The 12,922-nt window shown below is 38.1% G+C and overlaps 1 protein-coding gene across 1 annotated transcript; it reads right to left on the minus strand.

Moving 5' to 3' along the window:
• Positions 1–4,642: 4,642 nt before the first annotated feature.
• On the minus strand, positions 4,643–11,902 carry LOC143857787 (elongation factor 1-gamma-like). Its single transcript, XM_077368271.1, has 8 exons — positions 11,823–11,902; positions 11,687–11,730; positions 7,912–8,061; positions 7,766–7,826; positions 7,637–7,689; positions 7,437–7,538; positions 6,498–7,014; positions 4,643–5,148 (listed from the first exon to the last, which is right to left on the minus strand). Exons 2-8 carry the CDS (start codon positions 11,693–11,695, stop codon positions 4,769–4,771), a joined length of 1,272 nt encoding a protein of 423 aa, XP_077224386.1. The 5' UTR covers positions 11,696–11,730; positions 11,823–11,902; the 3' UTR covers positions 4,643–4,768.
• Between the last annotated feature and the right edge of the window lie 1,020 nt (positions 11,903–12,922).

A 12,922-nucleotide genomic window follows, 5' to 3' on the forward strand; every position in this document is an offset into this window, starting at 1 on the left:
GGGTCTTCTTGAAATCTGTCTGCACTAAGAAATTCTTGCTCTTCCCACATGTTTTAGTCACAACTTGATCCCTTCCTCCCTGCTGTTTATCATCTTCCATCTTCTTCTTTTTTCACTCAAATCTCTGCTTTTTGGATAACCAGTGACTGGGAGGATTGTGAGGTGGAATTTAAAGGATTTTTCTTGCTGTGGATAAGAGTGCTGATTATGAGCCTTTGTTTCAATGCCCTTCATCTTTGTCTAGAATATAGAACTGTCATGTCCTTGTATAATTTTTTGTGGGTGGGTAGAGATGTGAGGGTTCCAAGATGGGTAGGATTTGAGTGGCTTTGTTTTCTTTGGAAATTGTTTGGTGGATAATAGGATTTGCTTTCATCTGTCATGATCAATTGGATTCCTATTCTACGAGGATTGTGCCAATCTTTCCACACCAGTGCATGTTTGGCTACCATGAATATTTTTTCATGATAAACTAGTGTCTCTGAGTGGTGAGAAGTGGCTAAAAATCAGGAAACAAAAAACTCTTCTCAAAGCGATTTTTTCCTCATATTTAGCCACTTCTCACCCTCATCTCAATCGTGCCCTCTCAAATCTCTCCTCCCCCATGCAAAACTCATCTCTCATCACTTGAAGACACTGATTTATCATGAAGAAAAATTCCTGGCCCCTCCTCACCTCCTCTTTTACAATTGGGCCTACGAATTTTTTATAGAATAAATTTTTATGGTGGCCAAACATGCCCATAGTTGTAAAATCACTAGAAATAAAATGTTTGAGATGACTGTATTATTCTCAAAAGGCAATAGCCGATCTAATGACTTGATTTATGTGTCTTAACCAAGCTTATGTATCCATGGCATCCCTATTAAAAAAATTTCAAGTTACTGCAGAATTAGTCGCTATTTATTTACTTGACCAACTGGTTGGAGCTGCCAATAAAATTTTGAGAGAATGAACTTTCAATGTTCAAAATTGAGCAAAAGAAAAGAAGAACAAACTAAAAAAGACCCAGCATGCAAACGTCCACATCGATTCGCAGAAATATACCTAGGAGAAAAAGGATCAGTCTCTCATCCATCTCATCCCACTCATTTCATAGGTTAGTAAACTCAGAATTTATGTTATCCTAGGTTAGTCTGCCTATTTTTTTGTTCTTGGATGAAATATTACCTAAACAAAATTGGCGATACAGGGGACAAGATAATTTCAAGATAAAATTATCCAAACAGGATAGCCAATCCCTAGAACTACTTACCCAAGGATTTCTATCTAGTGATAAACAGTCTCAATGGGCTTATTAGGCTCAGGGGATAGCTTTGTCCTGGATATCTATTCCATTGAGCAACCGGTTGTAACAGCTAATGTGAGGACTCATCCTGCTGCAAAACCACCAAACCTGCCTTTCAAAATAGCTAGATCTACTAGTTCCCTTTCTGATGCAAAACCGGTAAAATGTGTTCACAAACCAGAAATTGAGCAACCCAAATGGCACACAGTTATTCAGATTGCAAAAAGTTTTGAGAATAAAGAACCAATTCCTTTTTACTGTGAATGTGTTCACAAAACAGGTCCAGAACAGAAGGTTGGAAGACAAGTTCCATTCTGACCACCAAAGAAGTCCTTGAAGCTACCAAAAAAGAGTACTTAAAAAGCACAAAGATGATCAAAACCATCAAATTCAACCTCATCATACCTTATTGGCCTATAAAAATATATTTTCAAAATTCAGTGTGAGACTGGACTACAAAATTTTGGCACCGGAGGTCCAGCTGTGCGAGGCCATGCTGAAACTTCTTATCTGTTTCTTCCCACCATCCTCCATCACCAATAGTTTTTGGGGTGTTCAGTCCCCACAATGTGAGATAAACAAGAAAAGCAAAAAGTCATGAGTAATGTTTCAATTGGATTAATTAGACCAACTGACCTCCAAATAGTTTCTTCTCAGCATTCAGCAAATCTGTTTTTTAAAAAACAGTTCAATGAAATCATAATTAAGGCCATGTTCGTTTGGGATATTCAGAATTGATTGTGTCTAAAACTGATTTACTGGATACAAATGTGGCCCTTTGTCCCGCCTGCATAACCATATTATAATACTAATTGCCTCTGCTTTTTAGTGCTCTGTCATTTTATTTTTTGTGAAGAAAGAGTTCTAATACCTTTCTATATGAACTGGAACCTGACTTCTGTATGGTGGTGCATGTAGGATGTTGCCATATTAGAATTTTTGGCCTTTTATGGAGATGAGAATTGTATTGATGAACACAGATATGTGGCTGGGAATAGATGACATGCCTTATGAGGTAAAAAGGACAGACTCCTATATGTTTATTTTATTTTTTCTGTTCTGAATTTCTCTGTGTTTATGAATTTATCCTTCAAGTTCTGAAGGATGAAAAGATTAGAGTGGGTCTCTGTATCCTCCTTCCTTCTACTTTGTTCTACTTATTCATCTCGACGAATGATTTTTTGATATGCAGTAATCCTATATATTTAATGGAATTTCATTGGGATTAGAAGAATCATTTGCTTTTTTCCCAGGACAAACAGTAGGTTCACTTTGAAAAAATAAAAGAAATACAAAAGATAGCAGGTTCACTTCCAAAATAAGTGGAAGCAAAGTGATCAGTAGCAGTAATCTTGGGTATTTCATATCTTCTTCTTCCTCATTCCTTTTTCTTTTGAAAATGCAAGGAGTTGGTGAAGCATTAAGGTTTCCATATTGATTATTAGTTATTTTCATCCGCTTCATTTGGTTCTTTCACGGGTGTGCAACTAGTTTTAATAAAGAAGAATGCTGAACTGAGGGGCGACCCTGCAGCAATCGGATTTAATAAAGAGGAATGCTAAACTCAGGGGCGCCCTTGCAGAAATCAGATGAAATGGCACTTCCATTGGTTGAACATCACCAAAATGCAATCCAGTTTATGATCATCACCCTCTAGATTAACGATAAATGATGATCTTATAACTTTCCTATAAATTTTCTCAAGAAAAATTTTTCCACAAGAAATTATTTTCCTGCAATCCAAACAAGGCTTTAGTGAGAGTTTTGGAGGCAGAATATGTAGATTAATGAGAGATGGTTTGTAACTTTGTTAAGTGTGCTGCGACCTCGTTGGAATAGAATAAGGCATGCCCACTACAAAGTAGTGAGTCTGACCTTTGGTTGATCAGAACCGTCTATTTTTTAGGCCTGGTTTGGATCCCCTGTGGCCCGAAAATCAAGTCAATCATGCATTTGTACCATCAAATAAGTTCATATTACACATTATTGGATGTTAGGATTGCATGATTGGTGTAATTTTAGGGTTCCATGAGGTCCAAAGCAGCTCCTATCAATTGGATGGATCAATTCCCATCAAACTTGAGACCCATTATACATTGCACCATTAATGGGCAGGGCTCACTCTAGAACAATGAGGTCGTAACATTTCTTCAATATTAGGCCCATTTTTTGGATTTTGGGAATTGATTTTGAGTCCAAAGCTGATTACAGGACTCAAGTTTACATTTAATTTTGAGTCCAATGATGGGCTTTGGACTCACCGTAAGATCTCAAAATCCAAAACAAACAAGGCCTCAGGTCATACTCGCTTTGAATTTTGAGTCTGAAACAATTAGCAGCAGCAGCAGCTTGGGACGAAGGAGAAAACAACTGGATTAAGCTCCAAAAAGGTGTAATAAAACATCACATTTAGGCCATTTTGGGCAACCGGTGACCTTTTTTTTCATGGAATATTAGCCGATTCTCAAAGAGGCGAGCGCAGATAGCTTATTTGTGCTCGAGTGCAGAAAACAAAGGTTGGGCCACATTAATGGGGTGATCCTAAGCATTCATTTGAAAGGCCCCATCATGGATGGGGTGTGTACCAAAAATCAGCTTCATTAGATCATCATAGGATGTCCATTTGTGGGGGTGAAAATAGACATATACTGTTTGTCCACTAATCTGCCCATTTTTTCCCCTCACAAATGGACACCCTAAGATGATCTAATGGAGCTGATTTTTGGTGGACACCCTATCCATGGAAAGGGCCTTCCAAATGAATGCTTTGGATCCCCCCCAACAATGTGGGCCCACCCCTTTTTGCACTCGAGAGCAGATAAGCTTATTTGTGCTCGAGCGCAGAAACCCTCATTCTCAAAATAGGATTTTATTATTCCCAGTTTTTTAGCCAATTCTCATCCTCTCCTCATTCATGCCCTCTAAAGTCTTTCCACCCATACTCTCCCCATTCCATGGAAAAAAAAGGATTCATGGTTGCCAAACATGGGCTTAAGGATAGCAGATCCCGGATCTTCAATACTCAAAACACACAACAAAGCATCTTTATGTGCAGAATTTTGAGCTTTTTTTTTCTACTGAAATGGCATCAGATGATGAAACTCAAGGACAAATAGATAGAGCTAGAAAAGAGTGGTTAAAAAGGCTCTTCCCACAACAGGCATCAAACCAGACTACTGTCAATTAAAAGAATTGACTTTTTCAGCTTGGGGTTCAAAGATATAGTTCCATACCCACTTACCAAGCCCGGTACAGTAACAGACAACTAGAGTTCATACATCATTAATGGCGTGGAAAAATAGTAAGCAGGATAAGAAGCAACCATAAGGCTTAAGAAACCATCCAAGCACCAAATCACAAGCAAACATAATGAGGAAAATTGGAAAAATATGTCAAAGCACACCAACTCTCAAAACTGTTTTACTGGGTAAAAAACAAGAAAAATAAAGCAGTGATTTTCATGAGATCTCAACATACCTCTCACTTGAAACATTTGGCATCTAATAAAGCCTTGCCCTCGAAAGGTTCTTGATCTTCAATCATGGCGTTGACACGCTCCTTTTGGGCTTCATCTGATAGGTCCACTTTCGTCCACTCATAGAGTTCCATGTCATAGCACTCGTCCATTACAAATTGAGGAATCTCTTGTCCGCGGAAGAGCCACAAACCTTTCACCTTATATGGTGGCTCTGAACCGATCACCAACATCTTCCCAAATGCATACTTGCGAGCCAAATCCATGCGTTGCAGAAAACCACCCACCTTATTCAAGGTGACAAACGAGACAGTGTTCTCATCATTGTATTTGTAGTCACAAAACCAGAGGGAGTATCCTTCCGGATCATACATATCCCAAAATCCTGCAAAGACGAACAAAACAAGATGAATAAATTGTTTTAACCAAAGTAATTTGGACAGGAATTTCAAAGCTGGTAATTTGCAATATAAAAAAGAAAAGAAAAGACAGTCGTGGTAAGCACAGTACATATGACCATGTGTACTGCGGAGAAGATGCTATATATTTCCTTTTAAACCATAGCTGAATAGAAAACTTTCTCAACACAATGTTAACAGATCAATGTGTACAAATCCAGATATATAATATAAACTAACATTCTCGGCCATACTAATACTATGCATGGGTGTAAAATAATGGACCCTACGCCATAAAGCCATGAGGTGTAAAATAGCGGGGCCCGCCCTATGCATGGATTTGGGAGGAGATGGTGGGCCCACTCATGGGTGTGAAATGGTGACCCCCACCATATGCATGTGTGATTGCATAGAGATTCTGGGCCCTCCCATATCTAACTATGAGGTGTAAAATAGTGGGCCTTACCCATGCAAACCATGGGTGTAAAATGATGGGCCTCACCTTGTCAAAACATGTGTTGTAAGATAATGGGCCCCAGCCATGCTATCCATGAGGTGTAAAAAATCTAGAATAGAAAAAATTCACGTAAATTTTTTCTATGGAATAAGTTTTCCAATGTATATCTTCTATGGAAAGAAACCAATGACAAAGAAAAGAAACATGTTTAGTATATTATAAATGGGGCACAGCTCTCTACTAATTACCAGAAGCTAAGTTTCCAATTGTGCACTTGTTAGTGGTACACATGATATATGGTCACTCATCCAGGATTCATCAATGTACAGAGCACACAAGGGCTGGCTCACGGTCCAAAAATCTTGCAAATGGGATGATACTAGCTAGCGCTCCAATCAATGACATTGAATGTGAAACAATCGTCACATAAACTTCAACTAGTCATTGATTGGAGTGGGTACCATCAACTGGTAAGAATTTTGGACCATATTCAATACACGTCATGCTTCTTCCAATGATAGGCCCCACAATGAGAAGGCATAAACCACATGCACAGATAAAAAACAAAAAACCGGAAAGTTAACTGCTGGTAATTAGTAGAGATATCTGCCCTAAGGTAAACAACATACATAAGAAAAACGAGTGTATATGCGGACTAATGTCAGGGAGAAATGTAAATCAAGTTTTTTCCAAGCCATGTGCTACGCTTCCTACCCAAAACACATAAAAAAATCAAATGTTGCAATCTTATTATATAAAAAACATAAAAAAAATACAGAAACCAAATTGTATTCTTTCGAAAATAATATTATCCTGCACTTATTTTCAATGGAAAAACATCCCATAATTTAATGACATCAAACACTAGAACAACAATACCTTTAATTGCAACCTCGCGGAAATTGGTCTTGGTATTAGAGTAGAGTCTCTTCCATTCATCCAATATCATCTTGCTCGGGGGCAGCAGATCGAGAGGATTTTTTGGCTTGGGTTTGGACGCCTCTTCTTCCTCTGCATCATCCTCTTTAGGCATGGCAGGTTCTTTTTTGACTTCTTTCTTTGCCTCTTTCTTCAGTTCATCCTTGGTCTTCGCTTTTGCAGACTCCTTTGGCGGAGCAGTCTTTTTTACAGGTGGAACAGATTCGGCCTGCTTAACCTCACCAAAAATCTTGCAGAAATTAGGCTGATTAACCATGGTCCAAAAGTATCTCTCAACATGAGGGAACTCTGAGGTGAAGGTCTTTGTCATAATCCGATTAAATCCCAAGAACAAGTTACATGTCATGACAATGTCAGCAAGTGTTACAGAATGGCCCACCAGGTAAGTGTTTGTAGCTAGATGCGAATTCAAAGCAGCAAGGGCCCGCTTTAAATCAGAAATGGCAGCTTCTTCGGCCTTCATATAGGATAAGATCAAGAGGGAAAGTGATTAGAGAGAAACGAATCAATAAACATTGCCCTACTCTTATACTGTGTCACAAATATCATTCTCGGGAATTTATCAGCGAGGGAAAATGACAGGATTTTTTTATTTTTTTTAAACTTTTTACGGATTTATATCGGGAAAAAATGAAAAAAAAAATATTTTAAAACTATAAAAAATTAAAATTCCAGAAAAAAGTATAAAATAAATATATCGTAAAAACATCGTGATATTATCACAATATTTTATGATAAAAATGAAAATATCACTATATTTTTAAAATATCAGGATTTTGTTGTTTTATCAAAATGTCGCGATAAAAACAAAATATCGCATATATTTGTGACATAGCTCTTATATGAGGAAGTTATGTGGGTTATGGATATGTAACAAACCGGAGGAAGGTACACTTGAAACCCAATTCTTGGTACGAACCACCGCAAAATGTTTTTATCAATCTCCATTGATGCAAAATCAATCCATTGCTCAATACGACCCTGTGGCAATAAGATGAAAAAAGCATAAAGAATTTCAACCACAGAAATAGTGACAGTGCCTACTAAGTTCAATTGTGCATGAGAACTAAAAATCTTACACATTCAATCAGGGAAGACCCAAAAAGAGAATTGTCATCCTTCAAGCGAGCAACTGCAGCACAGAACATAAGGAGTTACAAGGATAACATTAGGATTCCAAATTTGAGGAACCTGAAATATAGTCTCACCATAACGTGCAATGGCATTGCTCTCAAATATGGGACCATCAGGTGTTTGTAATACAGGGACCTGTAGAGCATTTTGAAGCAAACATGATCAAAGAATAAGTTAAATAAATGGCAATCAGCAAGTTATCCTTTGGATAATAGTGTACCTTTCCAATAGGGTTCATTTGAAGAAACTCGGGTGTTTTATTTGAGACACCCATCTCAAAATTCTGAACCAGTTCAACTTTGACTCCTGTGTACTCTGCTGCAATGAGCGCCTTAAAAGCATTTTTGTTTGTGTTCCCTGCATGCAACACCTACAAAGTACACCCACCAGAATCACCATTAAACATCAGATGAAAAGCTTCCAATACATTGCTTAAGACAATTGTCAGAGATCTAGGATGAATTAACAAAATCAAATCAAGCGACCACCATAATCTTTACCCACACTTTGTCCCAAAAACAGGCAATAGAACAGACGAAACAATCCCTAACCAAATTCAAAAAAGGAGCCGCACTTTAGGCATGGAATACCCTTTCATTTATGATGTTACATTGTTGATCATTGAGGAATCACAACCTCACCGATAGGGCCAAGAACCTTGGTTTCAAATTTCCACCAAAACCGCCACAAAATAATCGAAATGTTTTTGTTTCCATCTCCACCGAAACAATACCGGAACCGAAACACATATCGAAACCAAAGCCGTAAGTGCGTAGTTTACGGACAAATTGATAGAAGAGAATAACTAACAGGCTGCGAAGGGGGACTACAATGCTCAATTAAAAAAAATCAAGGGAAGAGGTGGCCGAAAATTTCCAAGCTGGTCCTATCAACCCCTGATTGAGCCAACCAAAATATGCCTCACTGTTGGCAGATATCCTAACATGATGAAAGATAATCGGATACTCCTTGAGCTGATTCAAATCTCTTCAATAAGGTCCGCGGACCTCTAAGGATGAGGGCTGCTCCCATACAACCACCTGATGATGTCGAGGGAGTCTCCTTCCACTGGATAAGTATTCTTATAAAGTCCGCATCATGAATCGACGAATAAAACAGATGCTAAGAATATTGAAATGTATTACGACCAGAACTCAAGGGCTAGATCTTTTCAAGAGAGGCCAATAATACGAATTCAATGGGCCCCAAGTCCCACAAAAACCTAAAACACATCCCCCACCTCTTTCAAAAGTTTACAATGGGAGGAAGAAGAACAAGGCCTACACATTCCGCAACACAATGCCAAGAACAAGACTTGGCACTTGTGTGATTCAAAGAATCCAGGTTCTGCCCAATTACAATGGCCAAAACCATTGCTGGGTGACAGTTTATATGGTTTTATGTCCCAAGCCACTCATAGCACATAATCATTTCAAATGACTAATTTCTGAGACCGCACCCGCATAGTTTATATGGTCCCATGTCCCAAGCCAATCATATCATGTCTGTTAGACATTTTTCTAAAAGGACAATCATCCCCAATGACTAAGTTCCAATACACCTAAATCCCTAAGCTTGTATCCTTAATGTGCATTTCCCAACAGTACTAACTAAGATCATCCTCAGAAACTGTATCCCCGGCAATGAAAACTTGTTAACAAAAACATCTGCTTCCTATTCACATGTATGGAACATCCATATAAACATCAACCATGATATCATAACTGCCATCAAGGGCGGCCCAGTGCATGAAGCTACTGCTGTTGCGGGGTCTGGGAGGGCTAGATGTACGCAGCCTTACCCCTGCTTTGCAGAGAGGCTGTTTCCGTGACTTGAACCCGTGACCACCAGGTCACAATGGAGCAACATTCCGTGATATCATATGTTCCATCCCAACTCTCTCTCTCTCTCTCTCTCTCTCTCTCTCTATATATATATATATATATATATATATATATATATATATGTATATATATATAGCAATTGACATCGCCCATGGTATCAGATACTTCTCCACGAACCCGACTAGATTTCCAATATAAGCAATTAAAACTTCTTTTTGGAGAAGTGAGAAAAAGATTTTATTTGATTAAGTCCAATGCCCTAGCAATTAGGAGCTGAGGATTGCAACATTGAGGTCATAGGTTCAATCACAGTCTACCAACAAGCAAAAGAGAGAATCTTGACTAGATCCACAAAAACTTTATTAATATGAAGGGGTCATGTCTGGTCCCCCACATCAAACGCACCTCAATTTATTGGACATAACCAACATACATGGTTGTGCGTAGGAGGATCCGGACCATCCACATGTTCGGTCATAACATGGAGCAGAAAAAACAGGGATTGGACAATCCTAACTATCTAATGAATGGACCTTCTGTTAACTATCTAATGAGTAAACCCTAGTCACAAACCTATCTTTCAATTCCTAGAAAGATAGAATAAAATAACTACTTCCTCAATTTATCACTTATGCTTCGTTTGGTTGCTTGGGGTGGCTCGAAGAGTAGTGGAATAGGAAGTCAAAGGGAAGAGACAAGCATTTTGATTTGCCTACAATTACCTCGGAAAATTGTGTAATGGTGTTTGGTTACGCGGCATATACTCGGAGAGTAGGAGAAAAAGTAGGGGGTGTCATTACCAATATAGGGAGAGAGAGAGAGAGAGAGAGAGAGAGAGAGAGAGAGAGAGAGAGAGAGCATCATTCCCAAGAAAATTAAACCACGATTCTTTGTTTTTGGAAGAAGGGGACAAGAAAGAGACAAGAAATTATTACATGAGAGACATCCAAGGGAATCAAAGAGAGTCCAATGCATTTTGGCAACCAAACGTGGAGTGGCAAGCCAAATCCAAACTAAATTCCGACGGCTGCCGAGCTTTTGTGCAACCAAACGAAGCATTATAGGGAAGGAACAATAATCTAAGAAGAGAAAAAGAAACAAAACACAAAACTAGTGAGAGAGATTCTCCCAACTCACAATCCTATTCACAGAGGAGATTTTCTTCTCTTCTTCTTCAAAGCCTCAAGATGTGTGTTTCTAAGTGCCTCTTCAATTATTTATTCCTCCTTTTTTGGTATGCATGCAGAGTTTCCTTCAATCCCGTATTTACTATAAGTTTCAGACGTACTATAAATAGTAATTTGCATATTTATTATAAATAATAAATTGTAGACTTACTATAAATAGTAAGTTTAATAGGAGATGGAGATATTTTCTCTTACAATATTTTCACCTAGAGATATTTCATATTCCCTCCTTAAGAGAAACTTTTTCAACAAAATATGAGACATGCCACCTTATCATTCCTTATACTTATCTTGTTGATTACACATGTAAAATATTATCTTGTGTGTGGTCGTGTGGGACCCCTGATATGAGCCCACATGTCTCTGCGATCCACCTGGATCACTGATTTTTTTGTACCATGGCCAAGTCACTCAGTAGGTCAATTCACAAGATAAACAGGTAAGATCATCTGATTGCCCAGCCATATGGAATTTATTATGAAAGAAAGACGGATTGGATTGGATTGGATTGAAAATTCATCTAATATACAAAAATAGAACATTGGGCAAAGACTGAATTGCAAGACACTTCAGACTATTAGATTCTACAGTTGAGTTATCTATAAAAAGCAGCAGTGGGGCATTCAATCACCAAACCTAGAAAATTCCCCATATGATTAGAAAGAGACAGGCCCTGTTCGTTTGAGATTATGTCAACCGATTGTGAGTGCTACAACGATTATTGGACTCAAATTTAAATGTAATTTTGAGTCCAATAATTGGTTTATCACTCACAATCAGTTGTCATAATCTTAAACCATAAAAAGTTCTGCATGCAACAATCGCCACATCTTAATTAATTTTTCAAAAAAAAAACCTTCGATTCTTCTTGTTTTATTTCATACATAGAAATTTACAATCAATCCTCCCAACTAAAACAAAAAATCGAAGAACGAATATTAAAAAAAAAAAAAAAAAAACTCACCAGAGCCATGATTAAACGGAAATGCGTCTGCTACAATACCAGATCTGATCACAATGAGAGAATCCAATTTTAGTTTTCCATGCAAACACACAAAACCTTAAATCGAAGGAAAAGAAAAGAAGAAGAAGAAAAAGACCTAGAAATTAGGGCGTTCTTTGCAGATACCTAGTGTCTCGAGCAAACCCTAGATATATATAAGTAGAAACTGAAGACTGGCCTGTTATAAGGCCCTAAATTGTGAATGAAATTACGAGATTACCACAATGGTACTGGTCATTTTTAGCTTCCTTAATATATGCCACTTCATCATATTATGGGTGTGTCTGGCGTACCGTTTGAAATAGCGTTTAAAACGCCGTTTTGCAAAATGACGTTTTCATGTTTGGTTGGCCAGATCAAAACGGCGAACGGAGGTATTATGTGTTTGGCTGCAAATGGCCCAAAACGGAGTTTTAGTGGTAAAATGACCAAAAAGGGCATTGTTTGGTTGGCCTCAATGTAACTCAACTACTCTTTCATTAGGCCCATTATTAAAATGTTATTAGGATCTCATTCAAACACTATTAAAATTAAACATCATTGCCAAAAAAAATGACTATACATTTGGGGTTCTTCTCCTTCTTCTTCTTAACGGCTGGATTTGTTGGATTTGACGGACGAGTGGAGGCGCTGAGGCAGTGAGGCGTGAGAGGGTTTGCAACTTTGGAAAGTAGATGAAGAAAGTAAGAAACTAGGGTTTCTTTTAATTCTTTTGTCTTTATAAAATCAAAATTAAGAGATCATATAATGATATCAGCAGCCCCTTGTTTTGAATTAAATATTAAAATTTAACAAATTTGTGTTCTCAAGAATGATATTAATACCCCCACTTTTTTGGTATTTAACGTAACGCATAAAATCGCAATCATATACATAAAAATGGGTTTTGGTGAGGGCAAACACGTAAAAAACCCACAACCCAAAAACTCCGTTCAAAACGGCGTTTTGCAAACGAAACTCCCCCCCCTCCGTTTGCAAAACGCCGTTTTGAGGGTTCAAAACGGTGTTTCAAATGGCGTTTTAAACGGTGGTTGCGCACCCAAACACTCACAAACGGTCATTTCACCCCAAAACAGTGTTTCAAACGCCAAACAGTGTTTTAAATGGTACGCCAAACACGCACTATATGGCAAAGTTGCTGCCAGTTTTTCCTTAAAAAAAAACACTTATATGGTCCCACTTTCTGCCTCACTTACA

This window comes from Tasmannia lanceolata, unplaced genomic scaffold (assembly GCF_043159265.1).
Source record: "Tasmannia lanceolata isolate RefF3 unplaced genomic scaffold, GAP_Taslan_0.1 ptg000025l, whole genome shotgun sequence".
Taxonomy (NCBI): domain Eukaryota; kingdom Viridiplantae; phylum Streptophyta; class Magnoliopsida; order Canellales; family Winteraceae; genus Tasmannia; species Tasmannia lanceolata.

What these genes read in the sequence shown, in the direction of transcription:
- LOC143857787 (XM_077368271.1), bottom strand. An exon ending in AAATGAACCCTATTGGAAAG is followed by an intron (nt 7,827 to 7,911) that starts GTACACTATTAT and finishes AATGCTCTACAG; the next exon opens with GTCCCTGTATTACAAACACC. An exon ending in GGTCTTCCCTGATTGAATGT is followed by an intron (nt 7,539 to 7,636) that starts GTAAGATTTTTA and finishes TTATTGCCACAG; the next exon opens with GGTCGTATTGAGCAATGGAT.